Genomic DNA, 25,428 nt, shown 5'->3' with positions numbered 1-25,428 from the left:
AGGAGATGAAGTTTTAAAACTGACATATATATACCGACATTGGTACACTTGCCTAGTTAAAGTACATATTATTTCAGTTGATGAAGTATTTCAAGTATGCGAAAACTGGCTGCCCTTATAAAGTCCACATAGGATGTGCAGAGAGAACATAACTGAAATCCACCAATACACCGCTTTTGGCATATCATTTTAGACTCGACAATCAAAAGAATAATGAACAATTTAATCAGAAAGGTTGATAATCATGGGAGATGAAGAGATTATGTAATTATTAGAAGCTTTAAGTAATTTCCTAAACTACTTGTAAAATCTATGATAAATTCACAAAACATAAAGTTCATTTATGATTCCATATACATATATTGTAAGGAATCGTGAAGAAAGCAGATGTATCACTGAGTAACCGATAAAGCAAATATAATGAAATTCTGAAAACTCCTTCGTCTTATTTATACTCTTCTTCAAAATATATGTGGTACCAGGGTATATCAACTGAGTGATTGAAAGAGTGAATCTAATCCATTAAAATTAATTAAGTGGCAATAGTTAAAAGTCTAAGGGCTCGTTTGGTTGGAAACAACTTATCCCGGGATAAGTTATCCCGAGATTAGTTATTCCACCCTCAAGGTGGGATAAAAAAACTCTCCCGGGATTAGTTATCCGGAGTTTTTTTCCCAACCAAACTTGAGATAAGGCGGTACTAATTTTTATCCCAGGACTATTTTTCTCTATCCATCATACCAAACGAGCCCTAAGGGCCGTTTGGTGTGAACGATAAGCAAAAATAGTCCCGGGATAAAATTTTAGTGCCTCCTTATCTCATGTTTGATTGGAATAAATATCCGGAATAACTAATCCTGGGATTAGTTATCCCGGGATTGTAGCCTTATTTTATCCCACCTTGAGGGTGGAATAACTAATCCCGGGATAAGTTGTTTCCATGAGTTGTTTCCAACCAAACGAGCTGTCTGAAATGGAGGTAGAATAATGGAGAGGAGCCAATCTTTTAGTCCTTCCTACATTAATATTACAGCGGAAGTTAGACGGATAGAGAAATAGGAAACAAATATTGGTCTTGCCTAACGGAACTTTTTTACCCTTGGCATATGCTAACATAATGTTATATCACGAAAGTAATAATTTTGTTTAGTTTTTGCCAAGAGCAATTAGAAGTTAGAACAGAATAGCCCTATAAAAAGAGCTCAAAATTACAAAATCATCAAAACAATCCAAAAGTTTCCGGAAGACATGCGCACGTTCGACATCAATGTCCTTATAAATGAGCTTGTGCCTTAAACAATTCCATCAAGTTTTCTTGCTTCCCCGGGGACCAACACCCAAGTAGTTTGTCATTAGACCCATAATACCAAACCTGAGTCAACAAAAATAACAAGTTCTGATTAGACATGCAATCAAGCATAGGAATGAAACTGTGATAACTAATAGCAGAACAATCAGTTTGCTCTGGGTTCTCTTGGCTTCATGTATACTCTCTTTCCAATTCGTTTGATCTAATAACTCTTTTTTTTTTTTTTTTACGAAATAATTGTTACCTTTGATCTAATAACTGTTCAGATAGTCAAACAAATTATTATTTGACAAGGCTTCTTTTATCATTTGCAACTCCAAGATTGATAGTTGATAATATCTTGTTGTTTAGTTGCCAGATCTATAACACTAACTTACTGATAATTGAGAATCCAATCTACTTCACTACCTTGCTCATAACAAACATATAGTATAAACTAGGCTACTATACATTGGGAACAACCATTCTGGAATCTGGACATGGAAGCAGAGGCAGGTGGCAAGGGGAGTGAAGACAATGCCTTACTACTAAATTGTTTTTGAGACGTTAAAATAACACATGGGCATACAAAGGCTCATAGGTACTATTTGGCTGCAGGAGAAGGGAAACGAGTAAGGCACAATTAACTTCCTGCAATTTCTGTTCATTTGGACTGCAAAAAGGTAAAAGGGGGCACAATTACCTTCCTGCAATTTCTGTTCATTTGGACCGCAAAAAGGTAAAAGGGACAACACTCCAGGAAGTACCTCATTACCAATTAAGTCCTATAAGAGTTGCAATCACCCACACGCGTGAACATTGTCTTGTTACTTCACTTTTCTGAGATGATACATTTTCCTCCTCCCAAAATTTGTTGACTAGTTGGGCTTTAGTAATTTTGGAGCAGAGTGGAACTATAAGGAGCACAGTGGCAGCTCAACTCATCTTAGCTCATTCAATAGGTACTTAGGGTTCCTAATTTTACTTTTCTTTTATTTTTTTTTCTTTGATATTCTTGAAAAGCAAATTCCTCCTTTTTGTTAATGAAGGAAAATGATTCCTCGTTACTGTCTTTCCATCTCATTCCATATAAACCACGTACCAAATGAAATATTCTATTTTTTTTATGTGTATAAGCCAGCCACATTACATGCCAATTTTTTATGAAGATCAAATGAAATGTTGCAATTAAAAAGTTCTTCCTCTTCAATGGATGCCAAATAATTGTGTTTTGGGGCAATATCATAGAATAAAATGCATTCCAGAGTTCAACAACTTAAGGTTAAAATCCATAGACAAATAAATAACCATCCCCAACTAGCAATTTGTAAATTTTAGCTAAATTTGCTTCAAATTGATGCCCTGAATGCACGGCAGAGCGCAATTACACGGAAGGCAAAACATAATCCCAATCCAGGAAAAACTCCACCAACCATTCAAAACAAACTACAGACATGATGACCACTTCATGACATTTTGAAATTAAAATTACTTCCAGGTTCAATACCTCCTTGTAAATATAAATGCAGGAGCAGCAAACAACTACACTGAAAAATTGCATTTAGCAAGCTCTAATTTCAGTGCAATAATAAGAGCAAGTATTAACTGTTATTGAAGCAAGTTCATATTATTCTAAAGAAACTTGGACACTAATAGTACTTCCGGTGAGTTCTCTTAGATGTTTTTTCCCTTTATACCTTTCAATACATATCATTATCAGCCAACCAATATTTGTTTATTTCATAATCAGGGACAGGTTCAATCCAAAGACCGTAACTTTCAAAACAGCAGAATCGAAATTTAGGCATTTGTATACCATTTCACAAACTAGGAGAACAAGCTCGGAACAATACCTGTAAAAATACATCTAACATACACCAACAACACGTATAGCTCTTAATACAGTTAATCAAACAGCTGAACTTACATCATGGCCATTGAGATCTGCTTAAGATCATTTTCCATATTCCTCATGTTAGCAAGGGATTGAGCACTGAATATTATAGCAAGCCACGAGCAAACCTTGTACTACAAAACAGATCATCAGAGTAAATAATGTTTAAGCATACAACTATGTAAATGAACATTCAACCTAAAAAAGTCCACCCATGCACATTAAATCTAGAGTTAATGGTCAAAAACATACCTGAATTATCACTTCGCGAGTTTCATACACTTCGCGAGTTTCATACCTCAACTATCCATTGTTTCATTTACCTACCTAAACTATCGCTCTCTTTGTATTAAAACACACCTCGATGCTGCTTTGGCCAAATATTTGTTCCCAATCCACCACAGGTGCATGGTTGGCCAACTCTCATAGAGGTTTGGCCAATTTAGAGTTAGTATTTGAATCTCTAATTTTATAGATACAAAACCTAAAATATAACTATGTAAATGAACACTCAACGTAAAAAAGTCTACTTATGTACATTAAATCTAGAGTTAATGGTCAAAAACACACCTGAACTAACACTTTTTCACGAGTTCCGTACCTCAACTATCTATTGTTCCCTTTACCTACCTAAACTATCAATCCCTTTGTATTGAAACGCACCTCTACGCTGAGTTGGCCTCATTTTCCCCATAAATTTAGCTAGGGCTTGGCCATAGATTTTGGATCAGATTTTGAAAATTTATCTTCAAAAGATTTTCAAGTTTCAAAAACTGGCTCAGACCATTTTTTGGGAGAAAACTCACTTCTACTCACATAACTTCAAAAAAAAAAAAATCATGTAAAATGCACAACTTTAAAAACTCAAATTTTCAAGTTCAAAATCTATGGCTAAACAGGAGCTTATAAATACAGGATTCTCTTCTGGATCTGGATGGAGAATTTAGAGATTGTATTCAAACCTAATTTTATAGATAAGAAACCTAAGATATAAGTAGACAAGGACAAAATTCATCAAGTATAGGTACAAAGTCAAAATATTTGTGTAATTTTGCCAAAAGTAGATAAGTCCATGATTTTCCTCTGGAGAGTTTAGATCAGGTATTCGAATGTAATTTGATCGATAAGAAACCTAAAATAAAACTAAACTAGGAAAAATCCATCGCGTAAATGTAGGGTAGTTCTACGTGTAAATGTACGTACCCTAAACATGGCACCAAAGACACCGAAAATGACGGCGATGAAACCGGAATAATCAATAGGAAGATCTTGTGGAGCTACCGGCGGTTGCTTATACGGCTTCGCCGTTGACGGTTGACGTGGATCGTTCGTTTGTGAAGACATGCCTTGATCTAGTCTAGTTTAGTTTCTGCTCTCCGATTGTGATTTTGGATCCCAACTAGAAAACGGCTTTAGAAAGAGTTTCTGAATGAACCCCCTTGCATCTGGAAAATATTGCACTTGGCCCAAAAAGATTGAACAACTTGCACTTTGACCCCTGCGTTTGAATGTCAAAATCTTTTTCTGTTTAGTCACAGAAAAATGTACTACTAATGCCCTCTGTTTCAAACGGTTTGTCTTAGTTACTAAATTTGGACAGCTTCCCTTCGATGTTTTAGATTTGGGTACATGAATTAAAAGATTTCACTTACTATTAAAAATTAAGAGGTACATTGACTAAAAAACTCTTATAAGAACCATTACATTTATTCATTGAATTAAGAATATGTCACGGGTAAATTTGAAAAAAAGAATAAAATATCTTCTTGATAGATTAAAACCTCAATTATTTTGAATTAACTTTTAGAGGTTAAATCCTCAATTATTTTAGATCGGAGGGAGTATCTTCTTTGGCCATAATTTTTTCTAATATCCATTTGAATTATGAACTATTGACCATATATTACTTTTTTATGTTTTGTTTTTAATATATAAATTTTATTTCGAAAAAATTGAAGATACTCCAAACCAAGCCAAACCGATTGAAATTGAGGGAGTACTATTTAAGGAAGATGAGGGAAAATGAATATTCTTACTTATGGGCGTAAGTTATTTTTCATATAACTTTTCCAACTTTTACTATATATCACTTGCTCCAACTAATATTCCCTCTGTTTCAATTTATGTGTGAACCAATTTTTTTATTAGTCTGTGCAAAAAAAAATGACCTCTTTCTATATTTGGAAATAATTTACCTTTATGCAATGATTTATAGCCACACAAAATATATTTACACCACAAATTTAAAAGTCTTCTCTACTTTCTTAAATCTCGCTCACCAAACGTAGCTTCACATAAATCAAATTTATGAGTATTAAGTATTATTTTTAATTTATAATACGTCAAAAAAATATTAATACTGTCAAATTTTCTAATGTTATTAATCAATTTTACTAAATATATATTTTCAAAGACTCGGTTAAATAACCATCCACAACTGGGAACAGGCGACGCACTGATTTGTGATGAAAGAGAACTGGGTTGGGTGACTCAATATAACAGATGAGGGTATTAGACTAAAAGTGCTCAATTTTTGCAAACTTAGAGGAGAAATAGTGCTCAAGGTTATATTTGGAGGACAAAATTAGACCTAACCTAAAGATAAGGGATAATTTTGGCCAAAAACTTCGTCATTGTTCCTTTTCTTCGTTTTTTTTCAGCTACTAGCCGTCAGTAGAAATAACAATGGAGTCCAAAGTCCTCCCACCGGCGCCGTCAATTTCTGGCTTTCCGTCTTACTCCGGCCACTGGAACCTTCAAAGTCCGGCTGCAAAATCACCGGCGCCGGCAACAACGCCGTTATCGGGTCAAGAAATACGGCGATGGAGACCGGCGGCGCAACGAAACTTGAGAAACCAGTGGTCGAAATTGGCTTCCCTAAGGACTCAATGGCTTGACTTATCATCTACTGCTCGATTTTACGCTACCTCAGTAGTAAATTCCTATCTCTCCCAAAGGTAACAACACTTCAAACAAGTGTTTAAGTAGGCGTTTGGCCATAGAAACCTAACATTTTTCACTTTAAATTTGGAATTTTTGAAGTTGGAGTTGTGTTTGGTTATACGAATATTTAGTTGTTTGAATGTACTGAAAGTGAAAAAAGTGAAAATAGGGTACTGAAAGTGAAAAAAGTGAAATTTGGAATTTTTGAAGTTGGAGTTGTGTTTGGTTATACAAATATTTAGTTGTTTGAATGTACTGAAAGTGAAAAAACTGAAAATAGGATTTTTGGTGTTTGCTAAATTCGCTGATTTTCAAATTTTATTTGGAATTTTCATGGCCAACAGCTGATTTTCAAATAAAGTGAAAAAAGATTTCCGTAAAAAAAGTGAATAATTCTCATTGCCAAACGGGTCCGAATAGGTAAACAAAATTACATAAATGTTCTATAAATCACAATCGGTGTAGTTAAAATATTTCTTAAATGCCCAAAAATTTTGTTAAAAAAAACTGTCTTGACTCTACAGATAGTAATAGTGGCATGCGTTTTTAGGACGGAATAGTATTGAAGAGAAATTTTGAATTTGTGTTGTGATCAATGTGATTTCTTTTATGAAATTTGACCTTGGGCCTAACTCAGGTGATTACAAAACTCATAACCTCAACTAATGTAGGATCTAACAATTTCTAATGTTGAATTATATGTGATTCTGAATGTCCTCTATTGGAGATTTGGTGCAGGTATATGGATGCAATGGAGTTGGGTATTTTGAAAGAGATGCCTGATATACGTAAAAAAGCATGTAGAAAATTGTTCAAGCAGCAGGTGATTACAGTAATTTCCCTTTTGCCCGTTTGTTTTTTTGGCTTCAATTTGCCCTGTCCCAGAAGCTGGCTATTTGCACTCTCCATAAAGCCTAAATGTACCGAGAGTATATCAGCACCTTCCAACTGATAAATTTCTAAACGATTTTTGTTGCTAAATTAATGTTGTTTGGTTGCTTGTCATGTGGAGCATCCTAAATCTTGTTTCTGATTGTCCTTATAAAAAGAGAATAAAATATCTTGTTTGTGATTGTTCCACTGTGTTTTGAACCGTGCATAGCTCAGGGATTTCTCGGTTCTCAAGAAAAATCTTGTCTGTGATTGTCGTCCTATAAAGGAAATAGAAAGGGCCTTGTGAATGTAAGTTACTCAGTAGACTTTAGTCTCGAAAAAAGTATATTTCAGATTATGCTGGAAATATTTTCTGATTGCACCTCAGAGGGTTTCCTCATTATTTAATTAGTCAAGTGTGATCGGAAAGGAGTATGTAAAAGTAGAATGGCGAGCCCGTCTCTGTTTAATTACAAAATCAAACAGCACTCTGAGTAACTTCTCACAGCTGTCTTCATTTTTCAGGAGACTAATAGGAGTAAGCTCTTGTCATCTTACAAAGATATGGTATGCACACTACAAATTTGCGGATTCGCTTCATAAATGTGTCTATGATTCGTTTGCTACTTTGAGTAAAGTTGGTAAACAATTTTTTTTATCAAAGATGAATTTTCTACTGTGTTCTTTTCTGCTTATCAGGACCTGAATATCATTTTATGTTATTAAGACATCTGAACCTGTCTGTATCTCCCTCTATCATGCTTAACATCTTCTTTATTAGTTCAGGTTTCTTACATGTTCCATAACTGTGTTATTTTTAAATGCGCCCTATTTTGTTCAACCCTCTCTTATGTTCAGAAGGGGAACATCCCTAAATAAAGTAGAGGAACAAATAGATATGTATCTGTCAACAGTTTGAATGACTAAATAAAAAATACAGGAATAGATAGTTATGTATGCCTCCTCTACAGTTTGAATGACTAATTAGGCACAATTTTACTTTTATAATCCCACGTATTTGGAAGGCCAGTGGTTGTGTTATGTATTTCTAGGTGAACAACGTAGCTGTTGTTTAGTTTAGATCCTGGCTCAAGTTCCTTTGATGCTAATTGTAGTAAAAGCAACAAACGTACATCTCTTCTGGTCTTTTGAAGTTTTTATCTGCATGTGCCTTCCATGCTTATCTGTTCTTGTTTGACATCCAGAACTGCAATTATGTCATACTTAGAACGTCCGACGTCCTTGAGGTCACACTCTCAAAACCTATAGTTGTATGACTTTATCCATTACTTAACCTTATCTGACCAAAAAAACTAATTATTTTACTAATTTGACAAAATTATATAAGTGAATTTTTGTAGGCTCAAAAAGCTTTGACTAATAAGAAAAAATATTTACTGTCTAAGAGTATATGTATAGCTAGGTGTCAGTGTATAAGTTGATGTGGCAAAAGGCTTGGTTGCTTGGGAAGCTGGTTCTATACATTTAGTCAAGGGTGCAAAATCAAGTCTGAATCAGGACATATATACATAGGTCTTAGTTGTTTGCGTGATGTCATTCACTCATTGACAAAACCAATTCACTAGTAATTTACTTCTCTCCTAGACTAGGTTCTTGTATTCTCCTTCTATCACCTCTTGCTTAGGCAGCACCTTATTCCGTACATGTCTGTATTGAAGCTATGACCTTTTAGGAGACAGGGATACTGGACGCGGCATTTTACTTTCTTGGTTCAAGTGACTTCTATGGAATTGCCATGACCTTTTATTGCCTGACTATTTAGCTGTCTACAGGTGGCTGTTGTAACTCAGATGGTCAATATTTCGAAATCTATGAGGTGTTATCTCAAAGGAACAACTGGCACTCCACTTACTGAGTTTTCTTGCTTCCCTGGAAATCAGAATGATGCTGGTGATTGTGATGGGATTCCTGTTTTCACCTTTTGGTCAATCTTTGATTTCGGTATGCTTTTCCTTTTCAAGTTTCTGACTATCCCCACTAGTGGAATGTTTTGTTTAAAGGTTATCATATGCTAATTCATACTGTGAGTATGACTATTCAATTTATTATCTGCTTAGTTAGTAGTACAAGGTTATCACAGAGCTTTCATTAAAATTTTTGCTCCAGTATACTACAACTGGTTTAATGAAAATAAGGACGTGCACTGGGACAAGAGAGGATTGGTCAAGTGGAAAGCACCCTCCGCTCCAATATTGAGGTTGGGGGTCCAACCGTTCAAGTCACCAAGAGAGCAAAGTGGGGAAGGGCCAGTATTACTCCTGGGAGGGTTGTTTGGGGACGGTAGACGTAGGTTAAAATATCCCCAGAGAAGGGGGGGGGGGGGGGATCCTCTGCTGGCTGTACATTTTTCTGCAATGTACACATGCTACTCCATCTAATAACTGCCTACAACTTTGAACTAATGCAACAGAGATGCCTAGCTTTGGGATGATTAACGGAGGATTGGCTGGATGCCTTATGGATATTGTTTAGAGAAATATGATCTAGTTAGTGATAGAGTGACAATGATTTCATTTAGACGATGCAACAATCAATTTTAATTGTATAACCCTATTTGACCAAGGGAAGAAGGGGACTTGGTGACTGCACAACAGTAGCTTGCTCACCAGTCAACCCGCCCTTTCCATACATCACCCTATACAGACTAGCGAATTCTTGAATGCATCACTAGGCTTCTGCATTAGTTAGATTATCAATCTAACAGTTGAATCAAACAAAAATGGATTATTACAGTTTGCTATAATAGAGGTAATCATATAAAACCTATTTACGAAAAGAAGTCATAAAACCTAAGCAAGTAGCCCTCAGTTGTTCCTTATAAAAGAAGTCAATGTGGTATAAGATGCTAGACGTAAAATTTTATGCCTGAATGGTCAGGAGTTTTGATCGTCTTCCTGTCCTGGTTTTAGGATTTTGAACATGCTTTTTGAGAAGGTTCGGCGGTCACCCTTAATCTCCTTGGTTAACTAAATAAATATTGCTTCATGAGAGGCAAATCTACATAGACTTGAGCTTTCACGATCGGATACATGATTTATGTCACATTAAACTAAAAGGAGTTCAACATTGGGTTTCTATTGTTCTGATACCGATAAATAACTACTCTTTTTATCTACGTATTTAAAAAATTACAATTTTTCCTCTCTAATGACTTCAGAGAAACTAGCAGAGGAGCTGCTCCAGATGTTTGTGTCAGAAACAAATATAAAGGTGCTTTTCTCATCTTATCAGCCACAGTGGGGCATTTTTCACCTTATTGGTACAAAGCTTCTATCCATTTGTATTGCCTTCTTGAAAGTTGAGTGAATTGCAGCGGTTGCTAGTGATGGAAATATGCTCCATTGGTTCCGAGGATTTTTCACAAGTCGACAGGCTGAAATGGAGTGATGAGTTCTATGTGGGAGAGTTTGATGATCTACGCATATGTAATTCAAACTCAACTGAGGTTCTTAAGCAACTCGTGCCCAGGGTAGAGAACTGCAATTCTCAGTCTACCACTATGCAATCAAGTAGCCAATTGGAGAGGAACGTTCTCCAGGTATTGTGTCACCTGTTGTATATGAAGTTATGCTTTTAGGAATAGATTTGTGTGCCTACTCCTATTTGTGTCTGTAGCTGTTAGAATTATTGCAGACTGAGTTACATCCCTAGTGCTTCAAAAGACCCAAGGCTTGATGGTGAGATATGTCATTGTTACTTTGGGAAAAACCCCTCAACCAGCACATTGAGTAGCATATCTTAGTTATGATTGAACCTGGACCAACTTTAGTGCTACTTTTAGCACTCAATCTTGTACAGATGCATAATATATAAATAAAATTCACGCTTTTTTAACCCAAAAAGGAGCAATATATCATAATTGCTCTAATGGTAGTGGTGTTTCCACATCCTTTTTATGTCTGTACTGATCAAATATTTGAATCGTAGGTTTACTTAACAACCTGGCTTGCAGAAGTCAATGTTGATAGATTCAGGTAAAGTGATTCTGTGGGACTTTAGAATTTATCAATCTTTGATACTGAATCAACTTCTGCATTTCTTGGCTTCTATTGATATTGGAGTCAACAAGTCATATAATGTATCGCTTTGTCTTGAATGAGTTTTTTATTCTTGTAAATCATTTTATAACTGTGTGTTTCCCTTGACAGGATAGGTGAATTATTTGCTATGGTAAGTGAGGAGATGCATGTTACCATATCATGAAGCCTCAACTACATAGCATTGGGGCTCGCTTTGGACTTTGGTACAAACAAATTATAGCAGCCGTGAAATTTTTAGACAAATGCTGCCATTGTAGAGAGGGTTGACCGTATCATGTGGGCTTTGAAGATAAAGTTAATAGAAATAACATCAAAAAGTATTGGAAGCAGTAAGTTATGGAACTGCAGTTCTTCCAGCGGAAAGTCGAGTAGAACTGCTCAAGTCAAAATAAGGCTTCAATACACAACAAAAATGAATTTTACAGAGATGCCAATTTCTTGATTTCATGCATAAAATTTTTTAACTCAATAGGTGATTTTTTTTTCAAATGTTTGGGCATTGACAATTGGCCATAGACTAATTCAGTGGCGGATTCAGGATTTTCACTCAGAGTGTTCGGAAAAATAATTGAACCTAAATATACACTGTAATATATGTTCAGGGTGTTCAAAAGTTAATATATGTACATAAACACATAAAATTTACCCTAAATATACACTGTAATTTTTTGTCCAGGGTGTCCGGCTAAACACCCTGGGCTCCTGGTACATCCGCCCCTGGACTAATTTAAAGAAATTTGAATAATGTTGCTTACGATATGAATTGCACAAACGTATTTGAAAAAATTCATTGTCACTTAATCTGTATTACTCTTGCTTTAACTCGTCTATGGGTTCTTTTACACATGATAAGACGCATGCAATTCTTAAAAAAGGGTATATTATCAGCCTATGATGAAGTAGATTAAACAGTACATTGCCCGGCATCTCCTATGACATTCCATTAGGCTTTGATTGCTTAGTAACACCCTCATGCTGGGCATTCATGTATTTTTTGGTTACATTGTATAACTTAAGACTTAATCTCTTTGTAGTTTCTATGCGCATTTCCACATTCTCTAACTAAGCAAGCAGATCAACAGCTCAAACATTTGATGAACCAACTAACCAAAGCTTCTTCCCAATCCGAGTATCAACCTCTTTACTGGGCCGTCAACGCTATGCTGAAGGAAAGTTACTATTGAAGAAACACATCTCAAACCGAGCAGCTGTTTGCTCATTCCAAACAAGACAAAACAACACTGACGAGAACATATGGCCCTCCGAGAAAGGTTACGAGGCACTTTTCTCTTTTGTTTCCTAGAATGTTGTTGGGTGGCAAGAGGAAGGAGGGTACGAGATGGAGCCCTCAGAGAATAAGGTATGTTTCTACAGAATAACCGGAGAACATATCAACATTTTAGACTATAAGAAGTACCAAAACAAGTTATAAACATCTGGCCAGCAGTTGGACATTAAAAACCATACAAGGAAAAGTACAGGCATGAGCTAAACCTCTGTACAAAGGGATAATTAAATATCAAACCATTCGAAAAGCACCTTTTTCATCTAAACTATGTTCTGAACAAGCTAGGCTTAGCCTGTTTCCAGCTGTTAACTCTAAAAACTACAAATGGTTGAGGGATCCATCAGGAGAAAGTTTAACCTTCATCAAAAAATAAAAAATAAAGAGGCATCAACAGAATAAATTATGAGCCTAGGCATCATGATGCCAATACAAATACCCTGGACCTGCCTAAAGCAATTATAGCAACCTTCACAATTCTGCAAGGAGAGGTTTGACCAACTACATATCAACAGCTTAGAAGCACAGGGTTTGTATTCTCCCCACTTATGGCAAAAAATGATGGGGCACCCTAGTCTCTCCCCCCTCCCCCCTTGACTAACTTTGAAGAGATGTACATGAAATGAATTATATTTTCTTGATAATGACATAAATGACCTACATGCAAAAGATTGGACAGCCTCCGTTGCATCTGAGGTGACAGCTGGGTCTGTTCAGCAATACTGATTGTGTGGTTCTATTTTCTTCTTGCTAGCACTAGTACATGACTAGGACAAAATTTCTACCGGAAATTGAGGTAATTGATGACAGAGCACAGGGAAAATTCAACTCATTTGTGATCATAGAGAAAGACAGTGCACCCCACTGGGGAGATTTTTTGGCATTGGAAGCGCAGTGACGTATCTCTGAGGAATACCATCAGATTGTCCCCGACCAAGAAACTTCGCATACCGATTGATAACAGCAAACTTCTCTTGGTCTTGCCCTTCCACCATCGCGTCTAATACTGATGCTCTCTTGTCCAGTCTGATCAGAGGAACAACAAATTAGAAAACAAACAGGCTAATCATGCAGAATTAACATAACTTTTTTTCAGATAGAAACTGAAATTAGTAAAGCAGACAATTGTATAATATTAACAGAAAAACAAGGCATCAAAAGATAGAATGAATTGCCAAGAACTAATAGCAAGTCAAATGACAGTAGACGTTAAAGAATTCAGAAGGGTGGATTTCCTAATAAGAAGTCCATTTGTATACGTAACCAACCAATAAGTGCAGTTAGCACTTTGCTCTCATTTTCTAATGGAGTAGGAAATCATGGTTATAGACCTACCACCAGCTTTATATGTTTTAAGATGTGCTAGATCAGAAAGCAAAAAGCCATCGCAGTACAAAGTACACCCTTGAATTTCTGAAATTGTTCATTGGAAATCTGAGATTGCAAATCCATCGTTAAAATTTAGCATTACATGTAGTTTCTACATAATTAGCAAATCGACCTTTATTTAGCAATTACATGTAGCTCCTAATATACTAACTAGCGAGCCAAAGACAGCAGTCAACAGAAATGACAAATAACTTGTAAAAAGAGACGTGATTCAAGATTATATTCTAGAACGGAAGGAGAAGAAATATCAGCAGGACGGAAATGTCTGAAGCAACAGAAGAGCTCATGAGCTCTATAAATTGAGGAAATGTGATTACCTCCCTATAACAAGAAATTCTCTTAATAGTGATATTGACAGCAGAAACTCAAACCTATTCGACAACTTCATGGCAAGAGACTCCAATTTCCTTCAAGAGGAATTTTTTTTTACCTCCAACAAATCTTTCCCCTACCACCACCAATAGTCCCTCTGGAGCCAACGAATAATATTAAATAAACACATCTGCTATAGCCGTGCAGAGTAAACAATTGTCGGGAAAAACATTACTACCGGAGCAAAATATAGAACCTGAAAATGAAACATCAAGCATTACCTCAAAAAGTCACTTTCTAATCTCCTCGCTCTTCCCATTAACTCTTCTACAGCTTTGGCAAAATAATGTTTATTAATCCTCTGCGATGTATTGCACTTTTCAGGAAGTCTACAAAGTGCATTAGAATATCATTAGGATCAGAAGAACAATGTTATAGACATGATTGAATAGTTTCATGCAACTAGAGAACTCACTCTTCTTTGTCATCACGAGGCATATTCAGATCACCATTTGAGCAACAGACCGTGCTGCATGCATCCCCCAATGCCGATCTAGAGATGGAGTAAGCCACACTCTCATACGCCGAATTAGCTTCTGCAGAAAGAATTGCAGCAGGTGGAGGGGGGAGTAGTTGCTGCATAAGCTGAGTGGTCAATATAGCCCTTCGTTTGGCTTTAACCCGTGGTGCCCCTTCCTCATTAAAATCAATGCCTTCTTTAACCTGACAATAGAAAAATACAGGCTGTTAGAAATGTAAGGCAACCAAATTTTGAAAGCGAGGGGATTATAGTAGTCAGTTCATTATACCTTTTCAGTAAGCCTATTAGCAGCTCTAGCCCACGCTTTTTCTGCCAGGCTGCAAAGCGAAAGTTAAAACACATCAGCATGAAGCTGGAACTAATAGAGCAACCAAAATGAAGACAACAACAGACTACAAGGAGGTATCGAGAAGCAGCTAAGTAGCATGAAAGCAAGAAGATTTATTAAAGAAGTTGTTATACATAATACGAACCTGATTGTATGACTGCTCCGTGAATCCACTGAAACTTCTTTATGCCAAGGAGTATGTTCAGATGTAGCACGTTTCCGCTTCATGGGTTTCAAAATTAGGTGCTGATGACCAACATTCACTGGAAATGTCGGGGAAGAAAAATGCTCAATTGCAGCAGAGCTGGGGACAGAATTTGGCCCTAGATTCCCAATTGGACTTCTATCAGAAGTTGCAGGTATTACTTGCAGCACAGGACTAAGTGCATGCAAACTACTGGAAGACTTCCCAATAGTGAAAGGTTGTTCCACTGTCTTCATTGCAGCAGCTCTACGTGCATCATACATATGTAACATTTGCCCGTTTTTTAAGGTTCTGCGCTGATTAAACCAGGAAGGCTCCAACTGAGGACCATTTTGAGTTTGTTCGGGCTTAACAGAATTTGTATTATTGCTGTGACCGCTGCTCTGAGAATCATCCTGACGAAGTGCAAGTACATCCTGAGGAGTCATTTTCCTTCCTTGTTGAGATGAAATGCTTCTTTGCAAATCCTCTGGCCCAGAGAATCCTAACATTCCAGTGTCCCCAGGAGGAACTTGAGGAGCACCTGCACTGCTCTGTGCTCCTTTCATTCTTTTGAAGGCCCTATTACTTGGATCGATCTCCACATGTTTGATGGCCTGCATTTGGTTTAATAGGGAATAGTTCTGATTTGAAAGGTTGTTAGGCTTCAAAGATCGGCCAAAGGCTTCAATATCTCTCTGCACAGATGCAGAATTCGCAGGAGATCCTCCCAAGGTATGCTTGACAATAGATTCTCTACCCTGTGAATCATTCATCTTCTGGATGAGGTCAACATTTAGTGGTATTTGCTGAGAAGGGGTTTCCTTTACTCGCAGTTCTTCCCCTTCAGAAGAAACCAAGGAATTCACTGAGCTTATACTCATCTGGGATGCGAAATTCCCTCCTCTATTAGAGTATTGATCGATTTGCCTCTCTGGAGCAGATAATGATGACTCCACAATATTCAATTGATGTGATTGAGAAATATGGGAAGGATCCTTGCCATACTGAGCACCAAAAGGTTGCTTTGGTGGTGGAAAAGTAGCCCACATACTGGAGAACGTTTTTGAAGACATACCCTCCTGACCAATGCCAGACGCTAATGCCTGAGAAACTGACACAGGCTCTTGGGATGAAACTTGATTGGTAAAGATACTTTCCACTGTACCATTGGTGTTACTTAATTGAGACCTGCCTGCGGCGAGGATAGGCTTATCTTGTGTATCAGCCCCATCCGGCAAGGCCTCCACAGATTGACCATTTGCCGATCCTCTGCACGAGTCGCCTTTCTCTGTACGACAGGAAGCATGTTTATCAAATGATACACTCATGGACTGGTTTGTTGAGACTTGTGCAGTAGTCCTAGCCACACTTGGAATTTTAAGCTGACCTCCCATATAAGGAAAACCAGAATGAGAATCAAATGCTGGAGAAGTTACATTGTTGGTACTTCCTGGAATACCAAATCTATTATTCTTCAATCCTTCCGGGGCTAGATCAGAAGGTGAAAGTACGGATTGAGCCTGATGAGGGGGGCGCATCGGTCCTTGATTCTTCTCACCAGTTTCAACAGCAGCATGACTTGAATGTGAATAACTAACTGCTTGGATAGGGCTCTGAGATGTCAAAGAATGCTTTCGGACTGGTGCAAGTCGGGATGGAGGGCCAAGTTGTAGACCAAAGCCTTGAGAAGCAGCAGACTGACTTCTCAGGTGACGACCAACAGACTCATCAGAATCCTCTGCTTCAGGCATCTCAGATGATGTTTTGATTTCAGAATTACCGAACTGTGCCACGGAACCACACTCTCTCGACTGGTCCACCTTCTGAATAAGCTGTAGCATGTTTCGACTGCAAGAACAGAAACAGTCTAAATATTGAAGCCAAGAAAAAAAAAAACAAAAAAAAAAAAAAAGAAAAAAAAAAAAAAGGCATCGGAAAGTAGTTTATACAGCTCAACTTGACAGTCAACAAGGTTTTAAGATACATGGGAAAGATATGTACAAAAGAACATCTAAATCGTAGAGGATCTATTAAAATTTGTACCCATGACCACTGCTAATAAGTTCCGAGGATCAGGAAATTAACTACCTAGATTCCGCAACTTTATTAGGTGAATGTAAGTCAAGAGATCTGTTGAAGAGCCCGGGAGTATTAGAGACACCACCAGGAAACCTGCTTTGACAATACACCTCACTGGAGCCTATGCCATCCATCAAAACATTAGACAACTGCCCCTGTAGATCAAAGAACATTCACCTCTTATTGTTGTTCAAGGATATATAAACTGAGGGCTCTTCAAAAGTATACTACATTAAGCACATATATCACCTTTTCCAGTTCGGTCTGACTATGAGAAACCTGATCAAAAACTTTTGATTGGCCATGCTGGGGATTGTGCAGCACTATAGACTGAGAATGAGTAGATTGTTTCATGCTACGAGGATCAGCATCCTCATCCAAGTTTCCCAGGGGATGATACTGAAACTTCAGAGGCCAAGAATTTTTCTGACCACCCTGATCAGACAACTTCTGCTTCCCCATGAGAAGACACCTTGAATCACTGGCGCCTGATGATGCATTTTCCCTAACCCCACCAGCAGAAGAATGAGGATGTAAGTTAGATTGATGGCTGTCGTTTAAATTATCCTTCTTATCACTGTTCTCCATCTCATGCATTCTAAACTCTTTTGTTGGTGACGAGTGCAAAACCTGGTTGTCTTTCATAACATGATGCTGTAAAAAACCCAAACCTTCACTTACATTAGATTTAATCAAATCAGCCTTCTTCCAGTAATTAGATTGATTATTTTGAAAAGACCGGCTGGTTTCTTCACCACCCTTCGTTGTACTTGAGCTTGGAATTGTGGCAGAATGATACGAGCTAAAAACCTCTGAATTCCCCTGCGGACTAGCCATAGATGATCCCACATGCTCCATATCCACTGCAGAATCACGGCGTGGACTAGATTTCAATGCCACACCACCAAAAAAGACTTCGTCTTCGAGGAATTTCTTCTGATTGTTGTCCTGCAAACGTTTTGATGAGTTCTCACTCAAAATACTTAAAGCTGCATCTCCAGAGGGTACTGCTGACCCAAGAACACCCCAACTAGCTGGCTTCATCCATAGTTGTCTAGCTCCACCAAGCTCAGGTGTCAAAGTACTAGAACCCCTTCTTGAAATCATTTCTGTGTCAAGAGGATGTGAAGTATTGCTAAATATCTGGCTTGCTTCAGCAACTGACATCTGCAGTGGACCGAAATCTGACCACTTGCTTCCTCCATCTGATGACTGGACAGGTCTTTGAGAATTTGCTTGCAGATTCTGACCTCGCTCATATGGAAACCTGTGCCCCTGGACGTTGTGACAGCTGTTATTCATATTGGTGCTATCAGAGGGCCGAGCAGAAAAAGAATTCAAGGATGGTGCTAGGGGCAACTTGTCTTCAGCAGAAGATGCTTTATGTTTCCCACTGTTATACATTAGATTCTGATTCCCTGAAGGAATTTCAGCACTGTGAAAATTCAAACCACTCCATTCCTCCTGCGGTCCAGCATCACTGGTTGAACTTACTGCAACAGCAGACTGCATAAGAGCACTCCAACTACCACCTTGGAGTCCTGCACTATCAAACAGATTACCACCTTCCTCGTTCCTATTAGGGCTCTTGGAAAAGGCACCCCATATATTATCATCTGAACCAAACAGAATTTTTTCTTCTGTAGGATCTAAACCAACTTCACTCTGTGGTGAAAAAGCTTGAGCCGCAGCTTTCTCCTGTGAGGTCTCTGCGGGAATGGTTAGATCCAGTCTGCCACACAAATCCTGGAGAGCTGAACCTTTTTGCATATTATTTGCTTGCTGAAGGTTCTCAGCATTTATTACATTAGATAGAGCTTGACTAACAGAGTGACTAAAAAAGCTTTCACCTTGCAAACTCTGTCTATGTATGGAAGTCCCATCCTGCCCACTGACTTGATCTGACAATTCAGCACATTCATTAACCTGAAAGGAAGCACTAAAGGTTGGTATTGGCTGTACTGCAGGCTTCTCTGTTCCCACCTGTGGAAGTTGGCCCATACTTCCTCTTGAATTGGCAACAGGAATTCCATATAGAGACTGATCAATGTGTTGAGGAATCAAACCCATCAAACGTTGTGCTTGTCCATAATTGGTCGGATTGAATCCATTTGCGGATCCTTGAAGGCCTGGAGAACCACGCTGCAACCAATTTGTGTTGCCAAGCTCAGTTGCCAGTGCAAAATTTACTCCACCGGGATTTGTGGTGCCATTAATTGAAGCAGGAGAATGGTTACCAGATGCCACCTTAGGAACGGGAGGAACCTGATTTAATAGACTTTGTGGACCAGCATCTAGTTGCGGAAGTTGCTGCTGCCTCTGAAGTTCTTGCATCTTCATGAACATGACTTGCTGTTGCAGTTGCTGCATTTCGTTAAGCCCCGGCTGCTGCCGTTGCAAAGATTGCAGCAAGTTTGCTTGCTGACAGTTCATTTGCTGACCACCAAAAAGATCAAAACTAACAGGACTCCCAGAAGGTTCTGACCTAACTGGTCCTCTTGCCTGCTGCTCAGGACCCGCCCCTCGCTGCAATTCAAGAAAAGATGAGCCCCCTGAAGCTAGATTACATTGATTAGAACCAGTATTCACGGCCAAAAAGCTTGATTCATCCTGCCTTGTCTGGTAATACTGATTACCATACATGTTGCCATTCACGTTTGGCTGCTGACTTCTAGAAAACTCAGCCCATGAAGTTGATTGTGCAGAATCCAAGCCACGTTGCAAATTAAGTGGATAACTGCTACGACCCCTCGTAGTATCTGCAAACAAAGGAAAGTAAGAAAATCGTCCAACAAGCTACTTGGCTACCAAATAAAGTTTAGAAAACATATCAAATTACCAGAGTTCTGTAAATTGTAAGTGTTGGAACTCAGTCCACCTATCTGTCTCTGGCTTCCAACCCCCAAAATGTTACCTGGAGCTGGCAAATTCCCATCCACTACAGGGGAATGATGCTGTCCTTGTGACAAACTATCTTGTGCAAAAAAGTTGTGAACCCTATCTCTGACTTCATTGCCAGGCATAGATAATTTAAGTCCAAAACCTTTGATTGCTAACTGTTGCTATGCAGTTACTAACATAGCAAGATATCACTAACATAGCAAGATATCAATAGACTCAACTTATTTGCTATCTGGCTTTGCAATGTAACATTCAGAACTTAAACATAGTCACTTGGGATTAATATTCTTAGAAGCTAAGAATCAGCTGCCTCCTCGAAGACCTGCAAGACATTCATCCAAGTTCAGTTAGGTGAAAGTAGAGACATATACTGTTAAGTGGCAACAGATATTACCTGAGATGACAAAGAAGGCATACAGTAATACTTGAAGATTCATACCTAGTTTGATGGAACTACTTCAAAACACAACTAGAATTTATATAAACATGGAGATATAGAGAATCCGTACAATGAATAGTCAATGCCTAATACATGTTGATTATCAACGGCATCAAGCTCTCACTTTTTCCTCAGTCAATAATCACATAAGACAGCCTGTAGTGGACCAAGTTGACATGACATAGACAAAAGAAAGACCAGCAATGGCCATAAAGAGTATGAACAAAAACAATTAATAACAAGTGTTGGATACAATCGCCAAGACATTGGGGCAATTCAAAATTGCAGACCATATTAAAGATTGGTGCATACCACACTTGTTTCCATCGGGTAAAAGAAGGGGGGATACATGCAACTACACTGGATCTGCAAATTTTCTCAAGAATGAAAAGCATCGGAATAGCTAGTGCTTTGACTTAAGCAAGACTTTCCTCTGACTTGCAAGACTCAAGGAGAAACTTCTGGTATAGTCTCATATTGTCCTTATGCAATCTACATTATCAGAATCAGGACATGTGCTGAATATTCATAGATTATGATCAAATTAAAAAGCTATCCCGCTAGTTAATAATTAAAATCTTATTAGTCATGCTGTTTTCTTATTTACCAAGGGCAAGTAATCTCACCAACTCAATAACATAGAACTGTATAAGTTGACCAATATACTGCATTTATTGCAGTTCTGTTTGGCATTTCAATCAGTATTCAGAATCCTCATATTACACAATATATCCTTCCTACTACATGGAACTACCACCTCATCCAAAACCCAAAAATTCATTCTGTGGCTATCCTCAACTATCATCACACCTTTGGCCCACTCATGCTTAATCTGCAAGAGTTTGAACATTACCATAGCATGTATTCCTTGCCAACCTAAGTTATGTCCCTGTTATCCTTACCAGCAAAGATCAAAAAGACATTGGATCAGCTAAGAAGAAACTTTCTATGGCAGGGAAACAAAGAGAAAAGAACTTTCCACCTAGTCAAATGGACCAAACTCACTCAGGCAGAAAAGATGGGAGGAGGGGGAATCAAGAACGTAAGGCAAACAACAAAAGCTTACTAACTAAATGGTTGTGGAGGTTCAACCATGAAACTGAAGCGCTATGGAGGAACGTCATCCACAATAAGTATGGAGCTGACATTATGTGGTGTATCAGTAATGCAACTACTCCATATGGAGCATCCAGATGGAAAAGCATCAGAGCAATTGGTCTTCCTTTGCAGAGAATACTGGCTTTAAAGTTGTCAATGGTGAAAACTGTATTTTTGAAGTGACAATTTGATCAGTCATTGCCCTTTAAAGGACCAATTCCTTGTATAGATTGGCTACCCATCCTGATACTTCACTGGTTAGCTACAGAAAACAAGGCACTTTTTTACTGTTCTACAGAGAACAAGGCTCCTGGAATTTCACACTTCGAAGAAATCTTAATGACGGGAAGTTGGAAGAGTTGTTGCTTTACTGCTTGTCTTAGAACCACCTCAAAGCTTCAATGACAGTGAGGATATCTTAGTCCGGAAGCCACACAACCAAGGAATTTTCCCTGTAAAATCTTTCTAGAACAACTTTACTAAGTCGCCACCAAAGTCATTGGCTGTGGTCTCAAATTTGGAAAACAAAAGTTCCATTTAAAGTAGCCTACTTATCTGGGTTGGTATCCCAAAAGGCGCACCTAACACATGATAATCTTCATAAAGTAGCATCTTTTTGTGCAGCAGATGCCTAATATGTGGAGCGGAAGCAGAACTATAAACCATCTTTAGATTCATAGCCAGGTAAGATAAAAACTTCGGGACACCATACCATTACTACATTGCTGGAATAGAAGCATGAAGAGGACCAAGAAGGTATTGTGGTGGAATATGATCCCAGCATGCATATGGTGGTCTGTATGGAAAGCAAGGAACAACAAATTTTTGAAGATAAAACTAACTCACTCCGACGGATCATGTTTAACTGTATACTTTTGTTCTCTTTTTGGTGTAGGGAGGATCCATACTTAGCCTCTTAGAATTCCCAGACCCCCACTTTGTGGGATTCAACTGGGTATGTTGTTGTTGTACCCATTAAAGGGCTCACTCCTGGATCGTTGATTCCTTTGTTGATGAAATGAATGGAATCTTGTTGAGAATAAAGAGAAGACCGGATCTTCCTATTAACAAATAAGAGACCTAAAATCCACTGACAGGGTAAACTGATAAGGAACACAAAAAAATTGACAAACATCAGTTCTCCTTCTAGAATAAAGCATTCAGATATATCAATCCGAACTAGACTACTTTCCAAACTCCTAGTCAGTTTCTAAACCTAAAAGCACGTACTGGTTATAATAACTACCAAGAATTAATTTTTATGTTGTTTACTATCCGCATGCAACAGGTTTGGATGGAAATAAAGCTTGGACCTTTGAGTCCAACGTAGCGAGAATTTATAAGTAACGGTAATCGGTCAAAAGAACAAGAACTACCTCAATCCCCAACTAGTTGGGGCTTGGCTAAAGGAATCTTCAATGTCCATTTCTCTCCATTTGGGCCGGTTTGATACTGAAACTACTATAACTCCTATTTTTCTGCTTTAAGAGAGGCCTTCTAGCTTGTTTTAAAGCGTTGAACAGAGAGAGATATAGCTGCTCCGACATCCGCACTACAACCAATAAAAATGCTCTCCAGAGCGATATATTATGCTAAACCGAGACCAAGATATAGAAAGGGCCGTCCTTTTGTTTTGTTTTCTCGAAGAGACAAAAGCACTCATATGAATGGTGCTAATTCCCCTGTTCTTTTCGAGATTCAACTAAATATAAAAACGGTATCAATTTCTGAGCATGAGAAAAGCACTCAATTGTGAAAAAGCACCATTTTTTACAATTCCCAATACCATCTGAATACAAATTACAGAGATTGAATGCAAAAATCAATGACAAAAGTATAATTCAAGCTGTATACTCACTGTAAATCTAAAACCCCAAATCCAAAGAAGGCAAAATAGTGTTGTAAACAGAGAGATTAGGGTTCGTGATAACACAGGGAAGTTGAAAAATAGACTTACGCAAATCCAGAAGCTGCACCGACTTGGAATGGATCCTTGGGTATGTGTGATTGTAGGCCTTTTGAATCGCCGATAGAAATGACAATTACTTAGAGAGGGAAGATAGGGAGAAAATAACAGTGAGAGAAGCTGAAAAGAGAGAAAAAGGAGACAAATAAAGGGTGTGTTTGGCAGGAAGGAAAATGTGTTTTTAAATGGTAGGATTATTTTTTTTTTTTTTTTTTTTTTTTTTTGGGGGAAATTAGGAGATTTGTTACTTATTTTTTTAGTGTTCGGTAAGGAAGCATATTGGAGAAAAAAAATTCTTGGAAAATTAATAGATTTGTTACTTATTTTTTATTGTTTGGTAAGTAAGCATAATGGGTGTGTTCATTAGGGAGGACAATGTATATCTTGTTCTTGTAATCTCATGTTCTGTTGGTTAGTGAAAAACATTTTTTGAAAAATACCCACTCACCCTGACCTCACCCAACTACAACATCATCCACCCCAGACCGCACCACCCACCTGTGGGGTGGTGAGGGTCGAAGTTTGGTTGGGGGTGGGTTTCAACGGCACAGTAATTGGGTGGGGGTAGGGGATGAGTTCAAGGGTGAGAGGATGAAATAATTAGTGGGCGTTTGGCCATAAAAATTAGGGAAAAGGGCCTGATTTACCCCTCTACTTTCAAAAAAGGTTCATATTTACCCCTCGTTATACTATCGTGCCATTTATACCCCTACGTTACAATAGTTGAAATATTTGCCCCTATTTTTAACGGAGGGGTAAATATGAACCTTTTCCAAAGTAGAGGGTAAATCGCCCTAAAAATAAAACACCCTAAAGTTTCCAAACAAAACTTACTTCGGGTACCTTTTCAACCCCTAAAATGACTATCCGAACGTCTACATATCCTTGATGTATTGAGCCTACATTATTGTACGCAGCTTAAAAAATATCAGGTTCTATATAAAATATTGACGTTTCGGAGTCTTGACACACCACTAATCATTGGTCAAAGTATGAAAAAAAAACTAAATTTTTTCAACCAAAACTTACTTCGGGTACCTTTTCAACCCCTAAAATGACGATCCGAATGTCTACGAATCCTTGATGTATTGAGCCTACATTATTGTACGCAGAAAAAAATATCAGGTTCTATATAAAATATTGACGTTTCGGAGTCTTGACACAACACAAATAAATTGTCAAAGTATGAATAAAAAAAAAAAATTGGCCAACTTTATTTTTGCAACACTTAGTGTTATTTTCCATACTTTGACCAATGATTAGTGGTGTGTCAAGATCCAAAACGTCAATATTTTATATAGAACCCGATATTTTTTCTCAAGGCACAATAATGTAGGCTCAATACATCAAGGATTCGTAGACGTTCTGGATCGTCATTTTGTCGGGTTGAAAGGTACCCGAAGTAAGTTTTGCTGAAAAATTTAGTTTTTTTATTCATACTTTGACCAATGATTAGTGGTGTGTCAATCTCCAAACGTCAATATTTTATATAGTAACCCGATATTTTTTCTCGCGTACAATAATGTGCTCAATACATCAAGGATATGTAGACGTTCTGATAGTCATTTTAGTGGGTCAAAAGGTACCCGAAGTAAGTTTTGTTTGGAAACTTTAGGGTGTTTTATTTTTTGTAGCCCGATTTACCCTCTACTTTCGAAAAGGTTCATATTTACCCCTCCGTTAAAAATAGGAGAAAATATTTCAACTATTGTAACGGTAGGGGTATAAATGGCCTGATAGTATAACGAGGGGTAAATATGAACCTTTTTTGAAAGTAGAGGGGTAAATCAGGCCCTTTTCCCTAAAAATTATTCACTTTTTTCGGAAAAAATTTTCACTTTTTT

General features: G+C 37.9%; 3 protein-coding genes across 4 annotated transcripts; 1 reads left to right on the top strand and 2 right to left on the bottom strand.

Moving 5' to 3' along the window:
* Positions 1-1,069: 1,069 nt before the first annotated feature.
* Positions 1,070-4,552, bottom strand: LOC132052369 (protein Asterix). The gene is made up of 3 exons (XM_059443877.1): positions 4,386-4,552; positions 3,216-3,316; positions 1,070-1,372 (listed from the first exon to the last, which is right to left on the bottom strand). Exons 1-3 carry the CDS (start codon positions 4,524-4,526, stop codon positions 1,306-1,308), a joined length of 309 nt encoding a protein of 102 aa, XP_059299860.1. The 5' UTR covers positions 4,527-4,552; the 3' UTR covers positions 1,070-1,305.
* A 1,072-nt stretch (positions 4,553-5,624) lies between these two features.
* Positions 5,625-11,238, top strand: LOC132052367 (uncharacterized). Its single transcript, XM_059443874.1, has 8 exons — positions 5,625-6,139; positions 6,864-6,948; positions 7,524-7,565; positions 8,792-8,960; positions 10,177-10,229; positions 10,333-10,557; positions 10,947-10,993; positions 11,168-11,238. The coding sequence occupies exons 1-8, from the start codon at positions 5,868-5,870 to the stop codon at positions 11,220-11,222; spliced, it is 948 nt and encodes a 315-aa protein (XP_059299857.1). The 5' UTR covers positions 5,625-5,867; the 3' UTR covers positions 11,223-11,238.
* Positions 11,239-12,450: 1,212 nt separating this feature from the next.
* On the bottom strand, positions 12,451-23,739 carry LOC132052364 (uncharacterized). Of its 2 annotated transcripts, none has more exons than XM_059443870.1 (9): positions 23,576-23,739; positions 20,020-20,403; positions 17,430-19,939; positions 17,190-17,335; positions 15,060-16,949; positions 14,855-14,903; positions 14,521-14,768; positions 14,327-14,434; positions 12,451-13,370 (listed from the first exon to the last, which is right to left on the bottom strand). In XM_059443870.1, exons 2-9 carry the CDS (start codon positions 20,201-20,203, stop codon positions 13,184-13,186), a joined length of 5,322 nt encoding a protein of 1,773 aa, XP_059299853.1. In that variant the 5' UTR covers positions 20,204-20,403; positions 23,576-23,739; the 3' UTR covers positions 12,451-13,183. The 2 variants fall into 2 exon arrangements, with proteins under 2 accessions (XP_059299853.1, XP_059299854.1); XM_059443871.1 differs by having other exon boundaries at positions 23,477-23,722.
* Between the last annotated feature and the right edge of the window lie 1,689 nt (positions 23,740-25,428).

Source organism: Lycium ferocissimum, chromosome 4 (genome assembly GCF_029784015.1).
Source record: "Lycium ferocissimum isolate CSIRO_LF1 chromosome 4, AGI_CSIRO_Lferr_CH_V1, whole genome shotgun sequence".
Taxonomy (NCBI): Eukaryota; Viridiplantae; Streptophyta; class Magnoliopsida; order Solanales; family Solanaceae; genus Lycium; species Lycium ferocissimum.
The sequence above is the reverse complement of the archived record's forward strand: the minus strand, read 5'-3'. Positions and strand labels throughout refer to the sequence as shown.

What these genes read in the sequence shown, in the direction of transcription:
- LOC132052367 (XM_059443874.1), top strand. Translation starts at nt 5,868, where the DNA reads ATGGAGTCCAAAGTCCTCCCACCGGCGCCGTCAATTTCTGGCTTTCCG. An exon ending in AATTCCTATCTCTCCCAAAG is followed by an intron (nt 6,140 to 6,863) that starts GTAACAACACTT and finishes GATTTGGTGCAG; the next exon opens with GTATATGGATGCAATGGAGT. An exon ending in TGTCAGAAACAAATATAAAG is followed by an intron (nt 10,230 to 10,332) that starts GTGCTTTTCTCA and finishes AGTGAATTGCAG; the next exon opens with CGGTTGCTAGTGATGGAAAT.
- LOC132052364 (XM_059443870.1), bottom strand. Translation starts at nt 20,203, where the DNA reads ATGCCTGGCAATGAAGTCAGAGATAGGGTTCACAACTTTTTTGCACAA. An exon ending in TTACAATTTACAGAACTCTG is followed by an intron (nt 19,940 to 20,019) that starts GTAATTTGATAT and finishes CTTTGTTTGCAG; the next exon opens with ATACTACGAGGGGTCGTAGC. An exon ending in TTAGAAAGTGACTTTTTGAG is followed by an intron (nt 13,371 to 14,326) that starts GTAATGCTTGAT and finishes TCCTCTGATCAG; the next exon opens with ACTGGACAAGAGAGCATCAG.
- LOC132052369 (XM_059443877.1), bottom strand. Translation starts at nt 4,526, where the DNA reads ATGTCTTCACAAACGAACGATCCACGTCAACCGTCAACGGCGAAGCCG. An exon ending in TCTTTGGTGCCATGTTTAGG is followed by an intron (nt 3,317 to 4,385) that starts GTACGTACATTT and finishes TCTGTTTTGTAG; the next exon opens with TACAAGGTTTGCTCGTGGCT. An exon ending in CAGATCTCAATGGCCATGAT is followed by an intron (nt 1,373 to 3,215) that starts GTAAGTTCAGCT and finishes TTGTTGACTCAG; the next exon opens with GTTTGGTATTATGGGTCTAA.